At 38.0% G+C, this 16145-nt stretch overlaps 1 protein-coding gene across 1 annotated transcript; it reads left to right on the top strand.

Moving 5' to 3' along the window:
• Positions 1-8065: 8065 nt before the first annotated feature.
• LOC109215928 (inositol-3-phosphate synthase) lies at positions 8066-11384 on the top strand. The gene is made up of 10 exons (XM_019380051.1): positions 8066-8371; positions 8531-8599; positions 8718-8853; positions 8969-9216; positions 9324-9550; positions 9667-9782; positions 9940-10116; positions 10203-10391; positions 10485-10547; positions 10958-11384. Exons 1-10 carry the CDS (start codon positions 8184-8186, stop codon positions 11075-11077), a joined length of 1533 nt encoding a protein of 510 aa, XP_019235596.1. The 5' UTR covers positions 8066-8183; the 3' UTR covers positions 11078-11384.
• The last annotated feature ends 4761 nt before the right edge of the window (positions 11385-16145 follow it).

The following is a 16145-nucleotide window of genomic DNA, read 5'->3' as shown; positions in this document are numbered from 1 at the left end:
ATTATTTTCTTATTTCCTCTCAAACCTCCTTCTAGAGGTGAGTGTGGTATATACCACTAGCACGCTTTCTTCCAAATATGAATATGTATTCATAAATAAGATGTTGTCACATTCACATCATGAATGGACCATAATCATCTATATGTGCTTTATAAAATCTCATGTCAAATCGATGACAAATATTACTTTCACGGAGTGAAGGATTATTTTGAGATTCCTTATTATTCTAATTATCACAATGATGACGATTAATTTCGTCTATTGCCGCGTCCACATCCATTGATACCTTCACGGTGATAATTTTGTCTTCTTTCAGACTTATCACATATTGCTATCACATTCTCTTAAGGGGATGAGAATGGAGCAAATTCAATGGGACGGATTTTTAATTCTTTGCCCACATGATCATGGCAAGGCATAGAAATTTTACCACTTCAGGTAGTTATAATTTCTTACAAACTCCATTTGAGTTATAATCAAACTTTGTTGTCTTTGCTTGTATTTAAAATCAAAGTATAGAATAAAGAGAAAAATACGGTAAAATACTTACCTTAAATCCAGAATTTAATCATGAAGGAAATTCATAGAACAATTGACAATCATTACGATCAATCCCAAAGCTTCTACTCAATTGGTTAGAGTCTCGTGCTGATAACGTGTTATGAAACAATAAAAGAAGAAAAAGAATATTGCAGAGAAAAGTAGGGAGAGGTAGAGAATTCTTATTGATTTGGGATGAATTACAATGGAATAGAGCCCTCTATTTATAGGGAGAGGGTGACTTAGCCACCAAGCAATGAACCCTAGAATCTCTCTAAATATAGACATTCACCATAAATACAATTCTATTTATAACAAAAATTAAATAATAACAGGATTATTTGGTGGATATATTTAAATTGGAAGATGTTTGGTTCATTTGACTAAAAATGAGATATACGAGGTATAATATAAAACATGTGCTTGCTATATACTAGATAAGATGCGATAAACTTTTATTTTCAATTTTAACCTAAGATTTTTTAAATAACTTAGGGGGAAGAGCCTTGGAGGGCATCTTTGTCATTGTATTATTTTATATCCCGAGTATCTTACCCTCAATGAGAGATAGAATAATACCAGAAATGTGGTATACATTAATTTCGATATAACTAATTCCGCATTTGAAATTCAGGGGAACGCATGATAAAATAATCTCGCATCTAATTTTGAATTATTATCCTTTATCCAACCAACCAAATGATCCAGCAGGTTCAACATTTAAGGTCCTTAGCATTAAGCTCGTTGTCTTTTTTAAAATTAAGGATTCATATGTGCTATTAGTTATAATTGTTTGATAGATAAATTTATGTTTCGCCATTAAAAATTTTAAAGTCAGACAAACTCGGCATGTAAGTTGCATCTGTCTCTGAGGATTGATGGTTGAGAATAAGAATAAGTTTCCCGAGGTAGAATTCTGGCTTACTGATGCAGGTAGATAGAATGGTGTGCGAATGGCAAATGATAACTTCCATGGATGGAAGCTTTAGTTTTGAGAGTGAAGTAAGGAAGAAGACACCGTGAGCTCTAAAGAGAGAATTTCTGGAAAATAAATTTCATCTTCTTCATTCAATTGTATTAGCTATATACAATTACAATGTATTTATACACGCTACTCTACTAAGGTCTAACTACTCTAACCGCCTAACCGCCTAACCACCTACATAGATTATAACGACTTAACATTAGGTGGGTCGTACAACAACAACTTGCTTTCCAACTAACTCATCTTCAACACTCCCCCTCTAGTTGATGGCTTGAACATATTCTTTACTCCTAAACTTCTCAGCAGGTAGTCATGTTGTAGCTTGCCCAAGCTCTTAGTCAGGAGATCAGCTAACTGCTCTTTTTTAAATATGTGTTCAGTCTTCATAACTCCTTGTAATATTCTTTTCCTCACAAAGTGACAATCTATGTGTATATGTTTGGGTCATTCATGAAAGATTGGGTTGGCTGCAATTTGAATTGCAGCCTTACTATCACAGAGTAGCTCAACAGGTAGTTCAATTTTCACTCCAAGCTCTCCAAAGAGTCATATTATCCAAGTTACTTCAACAACACATGCAGCCATGCTTCTGAATTCTTCTTCTGCTAAGCTCCTAGAAACTGTCTCTTGTTTCTTGGACTTCCATGATATCAATGCATCCCCAAACTTTATTAAATAGCTAGTGACTAATATTCTGGTTTGCAAGCAAGCTCCCCAGTCTAAGTCACAGTAGGCTCTAAGTTTGCTAGTGCTATTAGCAGGCATCAGGAGACCCAAACCAGGCTCAGCCTTGATGTACCTTACCGCCCTAAAGGCTGCTTCCATATGTGATACCTTTGGACAGTGCATAAATTTGCCAAGGACCTGCACTGCAAAGGCAAGGTCATGTCTGGTCATAGTGAGGTACATAAACCTCCCTGTCAATCTTTGATAGCTGCTAGATGTTTTAACACCTCATCTACTGCATTAATTTTCATCCAATTGTCATAGTCTACTGATGTTAGTTTTTGGTTCCTTTCAAGAGGAGTACCAATAGGCCTTGCTCCACTTAGGCCATATTCAAAATCATCTCTATAGAATACTTCCTCTAATTTATTACTATCCCTTCTTGGGACCTAGTAAATTCAATACCTAGAAAGAACTTCAGCTCCCCAAGATCCTTTTTTTTAACCTAGTCTGTAGGTCATCTCTTGTTTGGTTTAGTTGACTAGGATTGGTGCCTGTGATGATCGGATCATCTATATAGACTAAGATTACAACATGTAACACTTTTCTTTTCTAGTGAAGAGAGAATAGTCAAAGTGACTCTACTGGAATCCCATCTCCGCTAGAGTTTCTGTTAACTTCATATTCCATTGTCTTGGGGCCTGTTTAAGGCCATACAGTGGCTTTTGGAGTTTGCAGTCCTTCTGAGTCTCCCCCTGTCTGCAAAAGCCTTCAGGAATATGCATATAAACTTCCTCAAGAAGATCACCATCGAGGAATAGGCCTCACAGTGACCATTTTTGCCACTGGGTAGAAAGTCTCAGTGTATTCAAGCCCTTCTTTCTGGTTGTACCCTTTGGCCACCAACCTGGACTTATACCTTTCAACCTTACTTAAATCCCTGTACTTGACCTTAAAAATCCACTTGCACACAATAGGTGACTTTCCAGGAGGCAGGTCTACAATGGTCCAAGTGTTGTTGTCTTCAAGAGCTGCTACTTCCTGCTTCATGGCATGCACCCAATTGGGATCTGAGACAGCCTCTTTGAAGGACTTAGGTTCAGGAATGATTGAGTGAAGTGCCGGTAGATGCTGATAATGTGTTGTCAATTTGGAGTAGATTACATATGATGAAATAGGATATGGACATGTGTGAGTTGCTGGTTTAGTAACATAATCTTGCAACCACATAGGAGGGTCTGCTTGGTCTACTAGATCTCCTGAGCTCTTGAGCTGTATCAGAATTGAGTGGTGGTGAGTTATGAGCTGCATTAGGAAGAGTTAGATTGGCTTCAGTAGGAGATGCCTCCTCATGAACTGTAGTAGAGGGAGGAGGTGAGTTGATCTCCCCCTGAGTTAAGCTATTAGAAGTACCAGGTGAGTAAGCAGCTGGCTGATTCATAGTGTCATTAGATGCCGTAGGTGACAGTAGATCTAGTACCGGGAACACAGGATTGCCTGCAGACTTCAGTTGCTTGAAAGGAAAGATAGACTCTTGAAACACCACATTTCTGCTCACAAAGAGTGTCTTGGACTGGATATCATATAGTTTATACCCTTTTTGAGAAAGAGCATACCCCACGAGAACTGCAGGAAATACCCTCGGGGCAAATTTGTCAGTACATTTTGGAACAGCTGCATAGCAAAAACAGCCTATGACTTTCAGATGACTGAGAGAAGGAGCATGCAAATAAAGCATACAAATGATGATTTGAAACCAATCACTATGGAGGGTAACCTATTGAGAAGATAAACAGCAGTGGTGACACACTCACCCCAGAACCTTAATAGGATACCTACTTGAAACCTTAATCCTATCACTGGTTACTTGGTGTTGCTAGGTACTAGTCCTATCAGTTGGAAGTCTAAGAAGCAGGAAGCCATTTCTCTTTCCTCAGCTGAAGCTGAATATAGGTCTCTTAGAAAGGTGGTTGGGGAGTTGACATGGTTATGCAGATTGTTTGAAGAGCTGACTATTCACTTTCCTACACCTGTGACTATGTTTTGTGACAGCCAATTAACTTTACACATTGTTAGGAACCCTGTGTTCCATGAGCGTACTGATAACTAGGGATTATGATGCATTTTACACTCCTTCTTACTTGAGTTTTGATTAGAAAGGTGTACAAAATAGTCCCAAAGGCTCACATGTTGCACTTGATTGCAGGGTTTGGTCAACGAGGTGACAATTCGTCAAAACCAGCTCAAAAAGGAGTGAAACATGCACAAGTACCAAGAACAAGTCCAAGCTCAGTGTAACAGGACCAATGCGGCCGCACTCCATTCTGTGCGGTCCGCAAAGAGGAGGTTCAGAGAGTGCTCATTTCAGGCAGCCAAGCAATGCGGCCGCAAAACATTTCATGCGGACCGCATTGACTTCATTGCGGCCGCACTCGATTTTGTGCGGTCCGCAAAGCTCAAGTTTAGAGAGTTGCCAAGTTGGAGGAACATTGCCAATGCGGTCCACCGCAACAGAAGCCACCGCGGCCGCGGTGCATTTTGTGCGGCCCGCAGTGGCCAAGTTCAGAGAGCAGAAATTTCAGCCAAGAGCCTTAGTGCGGCCGCGCTCGATTTTGTGCGGTCCGCACTAGCCCCGCAGGGGTATTTTTATCCAGAATTTTCGGCTAGTATAAATATTTTCTTTTCCCATTTTTAGGTCATCAGATATAATTTTAAGCTGAGCTGCGCTCGTGAATAGTGTCCTTTTACCATTTTGAGTAATTTTATGACAGTTTTATCATTGAATCTTCAAGTTTTAGTTAGTAATTACTTATTATGGGTTTTTCTTCATCTATTTCTTTGTTTTCCTCTCTTATCATGAGTAGCTAGACCCATCAGCTAGGGTTGTGGCTCAACCCTAGTGTGGGTAATTGATGGGTCTTGTGTTTTAAGGCTTGAATGTCTATGGGTGTTTGATATTTGGATTAATTTATGGTTTTAATATTGAATTAGTGGTTGCAAACACTAGTTTATGCTTAGTTGACTTGGGCTCTTCATGAGAAAGAGAGCCTAAGTCTATAAAAATTAATCCAACAAGGAATTGGGGCGTACTCAAGAGATTGATAGCCCCAATTAAAGGGTTAAACCTAGAGATAGTAATACCCGACTTGAACCTCAATTGCTTGCACAAATGATCATACCCAATTGATCTTGAGAAAGTCAATTAGGGATAAATCACTCGAACTACCGTGAGGTATAGAGTGAGTAGAATCGTGCAATGGTTATATCGTAATCCCCAAATATGACAACCTAGCCTTAGACATGAGAACCCGTCAAGTGTCCACCTAGGAGAAAGTCACTCCCCTAGTGCCTTTTAACTATTTAGACAACCTTCAATAGTTTACTCTTAGCTTAATTTAGCATCTTAGTAGTATAAATTTAGAAGTAATATCAAAACCAAATATGTTTAGAAGTGCAATTAGGAACAATTACGCAACTCCAATTTAGATAGAAACTCAATTCCCATCTCTAGCTCCCTGTGGAAATCGATCCCGACCTTCTCGGGTAAAAGCTGCTTCGACCACTCTTGCTATTTTGTAGTAGTACAGGGTTGGCCTCGATCACGGACCAAACACATTGGGGTTGACTGTCATTTTGTGAGGGATAAACTTCAAGAAGGTTCGTCTCCTTGCATCACAATGGCACACATAACCAGCTGACAGACATTCTCATCAAGGCTCTCACTGGCATCAAACATTCCAATGTGTTGATCAAGTTGGCTGTGAAGACCTCACCTCCAACTTAGGAGGGGGGAGGGGAATATTGAGCTATGTATTTATATGTTTTCAGTTCACTTACTGTTGTTGGCTTAGCTGTCAATTAGTTAGTTTGTTACATGTATTAAGTGGAGGACCCATGTGTGTATATATGTACTCACACATTGAACTAATGAAGATTGCACTATTCATTTCTAAGCTGACTCTTCTCAAACTCTTCTCTCTCTCAAAGCTTTTGAATTCCACCATGGGAGCTCAAGTTTGAGCTCGAGGTTTCTGTACTTCCTTCTACTTAACACACCCCCACCCCCGCCACCCATCTCAATCCTTGCCATCGCCAATTAATCCAGCCCCTAGATCCCGATTTTCCATCCTTCTGTATGCTTACCCTTTCGTTTCCTATCATGTTAGTATATTTTTTTAAACATATTTTTTGCTACCTAACCAAACACCAGAAAATAAATAAGAAAATCATTTATTTTTAAAATAAAAAAAATTATAGTATTTTCTTGCATACCAAACACCCGTAAATAACAGAATTTTCATGAATTTAGGACTAATTGAAAATAAGGCCGAGAAAAAGATGGGAGCTTTACTGATAGGATTATTTTTGGTTTTCCACAAGTGTATGATATCATCATGAGGCTTGGATTAAATTAAATTTTATCGCATAAGACTTATTCAAAAATTTATTATCAATTATTTTTTTTATTTTATTAAAATTTGAATCCGAAATCTTTAATAAAGGTCGGAGAATCCTACAGCCGACTTCAATGTTTGATGGTTACGTACAAGTATACTCCCCCACATTCGGGAACATCCGATTAACACAAAAGGGAACTCCACCCACAAATTCAAAAGAAGGGAAAACTGATTTCTCTTTTTATCTCCTCCATTTTTCGTCGTTTTCTCGGATCCAGTGGGTCAGGGGAGGATTTACACGGTGTTATAACGGTGGTTTTGGACCCGTGAAACTATTTAGATTTCCTAAGCCCGCGATGTTTACCACGCTCCACTCTTTCAAGTGCCATGTGTCGTTGTTAAACCCAAGTACAAAAGCGTGTCCTTCACTAACTTTTGTGATCGCGTAAGTTTCCTCGCCGTTTCATTTCAGTGATTCACGAGTCACCGTCACCTGTCCTCTCGCTACTTCCAGTATCTTCTCGTCTAATCTAAGCTATATTAGTTTGGGCACATGACATTTGCAATAAAAAAACATTAAATAAAAGAATAATAAAATAAAAAGAAACACAAAATAATACTTAACACATAAAAAAAGGAGATATATTTAATGTCGTCATGTTTATGACTTAAATCGTATAGATTTGTGATATATTGTACAACTGATATGTTATTATGCATTTAATTTTAGTATCTTTTGTAAACATAGAAACCAATGAAACGTTCACAAATCAGTTTCGATAAATCCTGCCACGTATATGCCCGCAGCTCCCATATCTAATCTTTTTCGTCGCTCTCACCTCCAGTCGTGTCAATCTGACGACTTGCTTACTGGCCATTTTCTTCGCTCAGAATTTTAATTTCATAATTTAAGATTAGAGTTTCAATTATTAATTATAATCACTCAATCTGAGTTATTAGTTTATTTAACAACAACAACAAGATACCCAGTATTATCCCACACTAGACATAACTTACCCCTACTTCTTAATAGTTTAATTAAGAACTTCAATATTTTTAGCAATTTCAATATTTCGAACAAATAAATTCAGGTTTAGATCAAAATTATATGGTCCACATCTAGTACTAGTTCTGCCCATGCCCTTAATTTTTTTTTTTTTTTCAAGAAACCATAAGAAGGTTCATGAATATAGAAGGTAAGGGAACCCTCTAGTGCGATACGAACCATAGATCTAAGAAGAAAATGGTATTTCAGACATAATAAACTTTAAGTCTAATCAATACTCAAATCATTTATTTTCTTTGATCAAAAAGAAAAAAATGCAAAGAAAATACCATGTCGTTCAAATTTTTGCATGGCTAAGATTCACTTTTATATTCCTAGCCATAGCAAGGTTCCAAAGTGGGACCGGATCCACTGTCGAAGCGCCATGTGTACTTCAACTTCCGCAGAACGTGTCTATATATACATTGCCATGTCTCAACGAACTGGCAGTGCAAGTGGAGCTCTTAGCCTCAAGTATACTCATTGCGTGCTCTTCTCTTTGTTTGTTACAAAACCTTTCCCCTTTGATCCTTCCTAAAATTTCCTCAAAATGTTTATTGAGAACTTTAAGGTTGAGAGCCCCAACGTTAAGTACACCGAAAGTGAGATTCACTCTGTCTATGATTATCAAACCACTGAGTTAGTTCATGAGGAGAAAAATGGGACTTACCAATGGACTGTCAAGCCTAAGACTGTCAAATATGAGTTCAAGACTGATGTTCATGTTCCCAAATTAGGGTATGTGTTTTCTTATACCAGATCCTTCATTTCTTTAACATTTACTATAGTAAAAAAAATTGAAAATTTACCCTAGATTTGAGAAATTAAAAAAATGGGTCTTTTTTATTTTGCGCTTACTATGGTTTTGTAACATTTTTTTGTGCAATTTTTTGATAGGGTTATGCTTGTTGGATGGGGTGGAAACAATGGTTCAACCTTGACTGGAGGAGTTATTGCTAACAGAGAGTAAGTTTCTTCTCTTGTGTTTTTTTCTGTAAATTTTCATGATTTTTATGAACTATTTTTTTTTTATGTTAGAAATTATTTCTTCCTTATATTATGGTCTGTTCTTGAACATTGGCAGAGGAATTTCATGGGCCACCAAAGATAAGGTGCAACAAGCCAATTACTTTGGCTCTCTTACTCAGGCTTCTACTATTAGAGTTGGGTCCTTTAATGGAGAAGAGATCTATGCTCCCTTTAAAAGTCTCCTTCCCATGGTAATCTTAATTAATTTTTTTCTGATTTAATAATTTCCCCTATTTTGGACTTGCACTTTTTGATGTTATTTTATATTTGTTGATAGTATTTTTTGTTAATTGACAAATGAAATAGGTCAATCCAGATGACGTAGTGTTTGGAGGATGGGACATCAGCGACATGAATTTGGCAGATGCCATGGCCAGGGCTAAGGTATTTGATATTGATCTACAAAAGCAGTTGAGGCCCTACATGGAATCTATGGTCCCACTCCCTGGTATCTATGACCCTGATTTCATTGCTGCTAACCAAGGGTCACGTGCCAACAACGTGATCAAAGGAACCAAGAAAGAACAAATTGATCAAATCATTAAGGATATTAGGTAAAAGGGTTTTTTTTTTTTTTTTTTTTTTATATGTTGACAGAAAAGTGTGTAGTGTTCTTTGTTTTAGAGTGTGCTAATGTAGTGTTGTCCTTTTGGTAAATTAGGGAGTTTAAGGAGAAGAACAAAGTGGATAAGGTGGTAGTCCTGTGGACTGCTAACACTGAAAGATACAGTAATGTGGTTGTTGGACTTAATGATACTATGGAAAACCTCTTTGCTTCTGTGGACAGAAATGAAGCTGAAATATCTCCTTCCACTTTGTATGCTATTGCCTGTATTCTTGAAAATGTGCCTTTTATTAATGGAAGCCCCCAGAACACCTTTGTCCCAGGTTTGTTTCAATATCAAATTAAAATAGTTATGTTAACTAGTTAAAAGTACCTGCTTTGGAAATCAGTTGTGTGTTAGTTCTATGTATTAAACAAATTTTTGGTTAAAAATTCTTAGGCCTCATTGATTTGGCCATCAAGAGGAACACATTGATTGGTGGTGATGACTTTAAGAGTGGGCAAACCAAGATGAAGTCAGTGCTGGTTGATTTCCTTGTTGGAGCTGGTATTAAGGTATGACTTGTGCTTCTCTTAAATGTGGAACCACTTTATACACTAAAAAACCAAATACAAATACTTGTAATATGAAGCAAACTTGATATGTAAAAGATGGGATTCTTGATAAAGGGAAGTTGAATATTGGTTAAACTTGTGTTTGTTAAAATTACAGCCAACATCAATTGTGAGCTACAACCATTTGGGTAACAATGATGGAATGAATTTGTCTGCCCCTCAAACTTTCCGTTCAAAAGAGATCTCGAAAAGTAATGTTGTTGATGACATGGTTTCAAGCAATGCTATCCTTTATGAGCCTGGAGAGCACCCTGACCATGTTGTTGTGATTAAGGTAAAGAACATGTTTTCACAATTACAAGAACATGATAAAATAGACAAGGCATTATACTAATTGTAGCATTGGATTGTGGGATTCAGTATGTGCCATATGTGGGAGACAGCAAGAGGGCAATGGATGAGTACACATCTGAGATTTTCATGGGAGGAAAGAACACCATTGTTTTGCACAATACTTGTGAGGATTCTCTTTTAGCTGCTCCAATTATCTTGGATTTGGTCCTTCTAGCTGAACTCAGTACCCGCATTCAGCTTAAAGCTGAAGGAGAGGTCTGTTTCTTTCTCTCTGACTTTTAACCTTTACACTTAGTTGCAAACACTTTAAAGTGCTAGTTGATTACTTGAATCATGTCTTATTTTCAGGGTAAGTTCCACTCCTTCCACCCCGTGGCTGCTATCCTCAGCTATCTTACCAAGGCTCCTCTGGTAAGTTTTCTTGATGCTTCTTCATTTTGTTAAAAGTAGCAGTAAAACCAGCAATGTGCATTTACCAAGTTTTGGTTCATTAGTTGCAAGACTGAATAGTTGATTGGTAGGGCCAACACAATAATGTGACGCTACTTATGTTTTCGTTCATATTCACTCTAATAACCCCAAATATTGGTGGCCCCGTGTTAACTTAGAAGTATGTAGAGACATGGTCACAACAAACTAAAGAGGACTTCACATGAACCACAAAGGTTGTCATTATCATCACATGAAGCCTAAAATTATGTTTGAACATCTTGGGATCCAATGTGTAACTCGTTTAGTTACATATGATAGCTCTTAGATGAAGAAGCTACATTTATTTTTTAAGCCTGTTTTTGATGTTTGTGTTGTGAAATGGTAAACAGGTACCACCAGGTACACCAGTGGTGAATGCACTCTCAAAGCAGAGGGCAATGCTTGAGAACATATTGAGGGCTTGTGTTGGACTTGCACCAGAGAACAACATGATTCTTGAATACAAATGAAGATCCTTCTCACATGATGGGATCTCATAAGAAGAAGATGAACCATAATTGTCTTTCTTTTCTTTAGTTTTTGTAATCTCTCTCTTTCTCTAGTACTATGAGTAGCTAAATGTCAGCAACCCTTGGAGGTATAGCTGTTTTTTAATGGCAGGCCAAGTTGAATGTCATTAAAATTTCCTTCTTGTCTTTGTATGTTGGCCATCTATTTACAAGGTTGTATCTGTGTTGCTCTAGCAACGCTTTTCTCTATTGGAAACACAATGTGTAGTCCTTAAGACGTTAATCTAGTTCTCTCTTCTTTCTGAAACCCGTTGAAGTAAGTAAAGGGCACATATACTGTCTTCCCTTAGTCAGCAGACGGTATAGCCACGTTGCAATTATTCCACTAGTACAGATATGTAACTCCTTTTTCATCTATTACCCATTGCCTGCGAGAATTATGTGGTAACAATGATCTTGTGGAGGCTGTGTGAAATTGACAAGTACATCAACAATAACCCTTTTTACTTAATAGTTCAGATAGCATAAGAGTGTCTTGCACCTCCTGAGCATTGCAATGACAAACAACTGGGTAGAGCTCAGGAGAGGCACAGAAATTAAGTTTTGACACTGCTATTACTCAAGAAACGAACTGGAGTAGTTATAGCAAGTTACGGGCAAGATCAATTTCGGAGTTGGTACGGGCCAAGAAACAATCGGTCCAAGATTGGTTTCCATGTACAAGAGTGCCATTTCTGAGGTATATTGTGTGGTTTGGTATCACCAAATAGGATGTAATGGCTATTTCGCGAGAAATGGGAGACAAGGAGATAGAGGGAGTGCAGAAAATAAAAAGCAACAAAACTGAAGATAAAAAACTCATTTATTGATGAAGTATATATCTGAAATTATTTTGTGCTCTTATTATTGTTGCTAGCATATTCGAACATATCCAGAAGCTGTTCTCTTATTATACTAATAGCAACCTTTTTAAACAAATTTGCAGCATTACAATACATAGGACTAACGGGAAGCAGATAAAGATGGCTTATGCTGCCATAACTTCTTTCATGGCAACGCTATCCTTAACCTTATCCCCTGAACCAGACCGGTCTAGCACTGTGGAAAACCAACAGTGATCATTTTCCATGTCTTGAATGCTTAGTCTTGAGAAATTATTTCATGGTCTCAATCCCTCAAGACTTTGCAGATATAAGGACACTACAACTAATTGAGCTAGACATCTGTAGATGTTCTGTTGTGGATTCCGCCAAAGACATTCAACAAGAAGTTGGAGGACAAAGTCTTAGATGTTCGTGTCGCAAATACAATATAGAGACGGTGAGTTAAATGTTCCCTTCTTGTTATTAATAACTTTCTTTAAACAAAACATTATAGGACCTGAAATACCTGTTATATTATGGTAAGTTATGATTTATTTTATAAACACGTACAGTACTAATTTGCATTGCATGTTTTCATGAAAAATGTAACAGGTCTTAATTAAGTCATTTTAATTTAGTTAATATCAAATTATATGATGTCTATTACTGTATTGGGAAAAATTGAGTTTATATATATTGAAGTGATTGAGAGATGACATGTCATGACACGTAGGTTGGTAAAAAAAAATGATGATTAGCAAAGAGGTACGAGTTGCAATGGATACGAGCAGAAGCACAAGCAGAGGCACGGGCAGATATTCAAAAGGCTCGACGCTCGTACCTATTTAAATCCAAAAATTAAGGAGAATGAATCTGACAGCACAAGAGAGTACATATACGGTATTTAATAAGCATTAAATACCGGAAACGTTAGAGAATCTATATTAAATTACAATGATTATGTAACGTAGCATTTAATGCATTTAATTGTCTATAATGACCTTATTATGACAAAGGCGAAACGTACATATTAGAGATAGCTATAAGAAGGAGAAGACTGGTCATTTGTAAGGACACGAAAAACTATTGGAATACACTGATTTATTTTGCTTTCTTCTGTTCATCTTATTATTATTAGCAAAATCAATTTTCATTATTCATTTCTTTGATTATCAGTAACCCGAGTTCTTCTAAAATAAAGCTTTGAGCGAAATTCCATTTTTTGGTTAAACAAATTGGTCCCGTTACCGGGAACCTGATAATCTATTCTTTCTTAACCTAACCTTTTTTTGTTACATCAACAACCATGTCAAATGTTAACGACAACACCCAAGGAAACCAAGGAAACCATCAACTCCATGGGGATCCACAAGATGATCGCACCCCGATCCCTTCTCCACAAAGCTCGCCTCGGCGGTCTCGAGAAGGCACTCCTGATGGATCTCACTCAAATGTAAATGCTCAATTTGAAAACGATGAAGCTATCAATGAAGCTTTGCAAAAGCTAATCGCTCAACAGGTCAATAAAGCTCTTGAGGCCTTTGCCAGCCAGTTACCTGTTGCACCACCAACACCAATTCCAAATAACAACACTTTGGAAAACCCTCGTTCCGGGCTTGCTAATTCGGGCAGTGGTGGAATCCCCAGCGAGTCACGAGATGGAGAACCAGGTAACTTAGTCAATTCTGATTTACAAAATTTAGTATTAACATTGCAGAAACAGCTCAAGGAGCAAAGTGACCGCATAGAGCAAATACCTGGAGTACCGCCTGTAATCAAAGGGATAGATATGGACAAATATTCACAACAACCTTGGAAGCCAAGTGCTGCTCCCCTCCCAATTCCAAAGAAATTCAAAATGCCTGATATTCCAAAATACGATGGAACAACTGATCCACGAGACCACGTGACTGCATTCACAACTGGCGTAAAAGGCAACGACTTGACCAAACAAGAAATTGAATCAGTATTGGTCAAAAATTCAGTGAAACACTCACTAAGGGAGCATTAACATGGTATTCTCTTTTACCCGACTTTGCTAAGCTTGCAGATTCATTTATCAAAGCACATTCGGGAGCTCAAAAAGTCGAAAAAAGAATGGAAGATATTTTCAAAATCAAACAAGGGGACTCAGAGTTGCTTAGAGAGTTCGTGGATAGGTTCCAGCGTGAAAGAATGACATTACCACGTGTACCAGACAATTGGGCAGCTATAGCCTTCGCTAGTAATTTGAATGAAAAAAGCTCAGAAGCCACGAGGCGACTCAAGGAAAGTCTTCATGAATTCCCAGCGACAACATGGACTGATGTTTACAACAGGTATAGCACGAAGCTAAAGATAGAAGAAGATATTATCTCACGGTCTCAAAAAGAGGAAAAAGTGAGTTCGAGACGGGCGGAAACTGAAAAAAGGTCCGGTAAAAACAGATATGAACCATATATGGGCCCAGCGGGAAAAGATTCATGATCAAAACATGACAATTCAAGGTACGATCATAGATCGAGGAATAGAGAGTCGGGCTCGTCATCAAGGTTTGGGAATGATCGTAACATGCGAGAGTCGCGGGATGATGATAGAAACTTGAAGGCAAGATTTGGCGGTTATAATTTTAATGTAAGCACATCCAAGCTCGTAGCTATTTTACGAAGCATGGGTGATAAGGTGCGGTGGCCAAAAGAAATGAGATCAAATCCAAACAGGCGCAATCCTAATCACTGGTGCGAATTTCACAACGATCATGGTCATAAAACGGCAGATTGTAGGTTGCTACAAGGTGAAGTTGATCATCTATTGAAGCAAGGGTATCTCACAGAATTATTCAGTGAGAAAGGTAAGCAAGCATACATGAAGAATAGGCAGGAGCCCCCTAAACTGCCTTCTCCCAAAAGGACCGTTAATGTTATAAGCGGAGGTGAAGAAATTAATGGTGTGACGTACACAGCAGCCAATAAAGTTTCAAAAGTCACAATTACCCACGGGAAGCGGGTTCGACATGTTTTGGAGGAAGAAAGTATTACATTTGATGATACAGATGCGGATGGCGTGTTAACTCCACATAACGATGCACTGGTAATATCTCTACTTGTACATGATACTAATGTGAAACGAGTTTTGATTGATCCAGGTAGTTCCGTGAACATTATCCTGCTAAGAGTACTACACGAGATGCAAGCTGAAGATAAATTAGTACCAAAGGCGCATACTTTGTCTGGATTCGACAATTCCAAGCGTTGTGACAAAAGGGGAGGTAACGCTTACACATTCGCAGAAGGGGTTGTCAAGGATACAAAATTTCAGGTGGTGGAGTTGGAAATGGCTTACAATATGATTCTCGGGAGACCATGGATCCACGAGATGGATGCCATACCGTCTACCTTGCATCAAGTTATAAAATTTCCATCACCATGGGGAATATATCAAATCCGTGGGGATCAACAGACGTCCAGGAGCATCAACTCTGTAGCTGATTCAAGTATGAGAAACGAAGGAAAATAGCAGTTACAGAATCCAGTTGAGGAAACCACAACACAAGCCTCAACTGAACAAGGGCGAACAGATATGGACTCAAGACCCGATTCCATTCAAGAACCAGAGGAAAATGAAAATATCAAAGAAACGATTGAAGAGCTGGAGGGTGTAGAGTTATTTACACAATGGCCTGAAAGGAAAGTCTACGTAGGGGCCAACCTAAGCCTTGACATGAAAGGTAAGTTGATTGAATTTTTGAAAACTAACGTGGATTGTTTTGCTTGGTCCCATTCTGATATGACAGGAATACCACCAGAAGTAATGACTCACAAGTTAAATGAAGACCCATCATATCCACCTGTCAAACAAAAGAAGAGAAAGCAAGGAACTTTCAAAAATAAGGTGATTCAAGATGAGGTCCAAAAATTATTAAAAATTGGGTCTATCCACGAGGTAAAGTATCCTAATTGGTTAGTTAATACTGTTGTAGTACCGAAAAAGAATGGTAAATGGCGAGTTTGTGTAGATTACACAGACCTTAACAAAGCTTGTCCTAAAGATTCTTTTCCATTACCACATATAGATCAACTAATTGATGCTACTGCAGGACATGAGTTATTAAGCTTTTTAGATGCGTATTCAGGGTATAGTCAGATCAAAATGGATCCTATAGATGAAGAAAAAACTTCATTTATAACAGACAGGGGGACTTACTGTTATAAAGTAATGCCTTTTGG

This window comes from Nicotiana attenuata, unplaced genomic scaffold, assembly GCF_001879085.1.
Source record: "Nicotiana attenuata strain UT unplaced genomic scaffold, NIATTr2, whole genome shotgun sequence".
In the NCBI taxonomy this organism is placed as follows: Eukaryota; Viridiplantae; Streptophyta; class Magnoliopsida; order Solanales; family Solanaceae; genus Nicotiana; species Nicotiana attenuata.
Note: the sequence above shows the minus strand (reverse complement) of the source record. Positions and strands in the feature narration are given on the sequence as shown.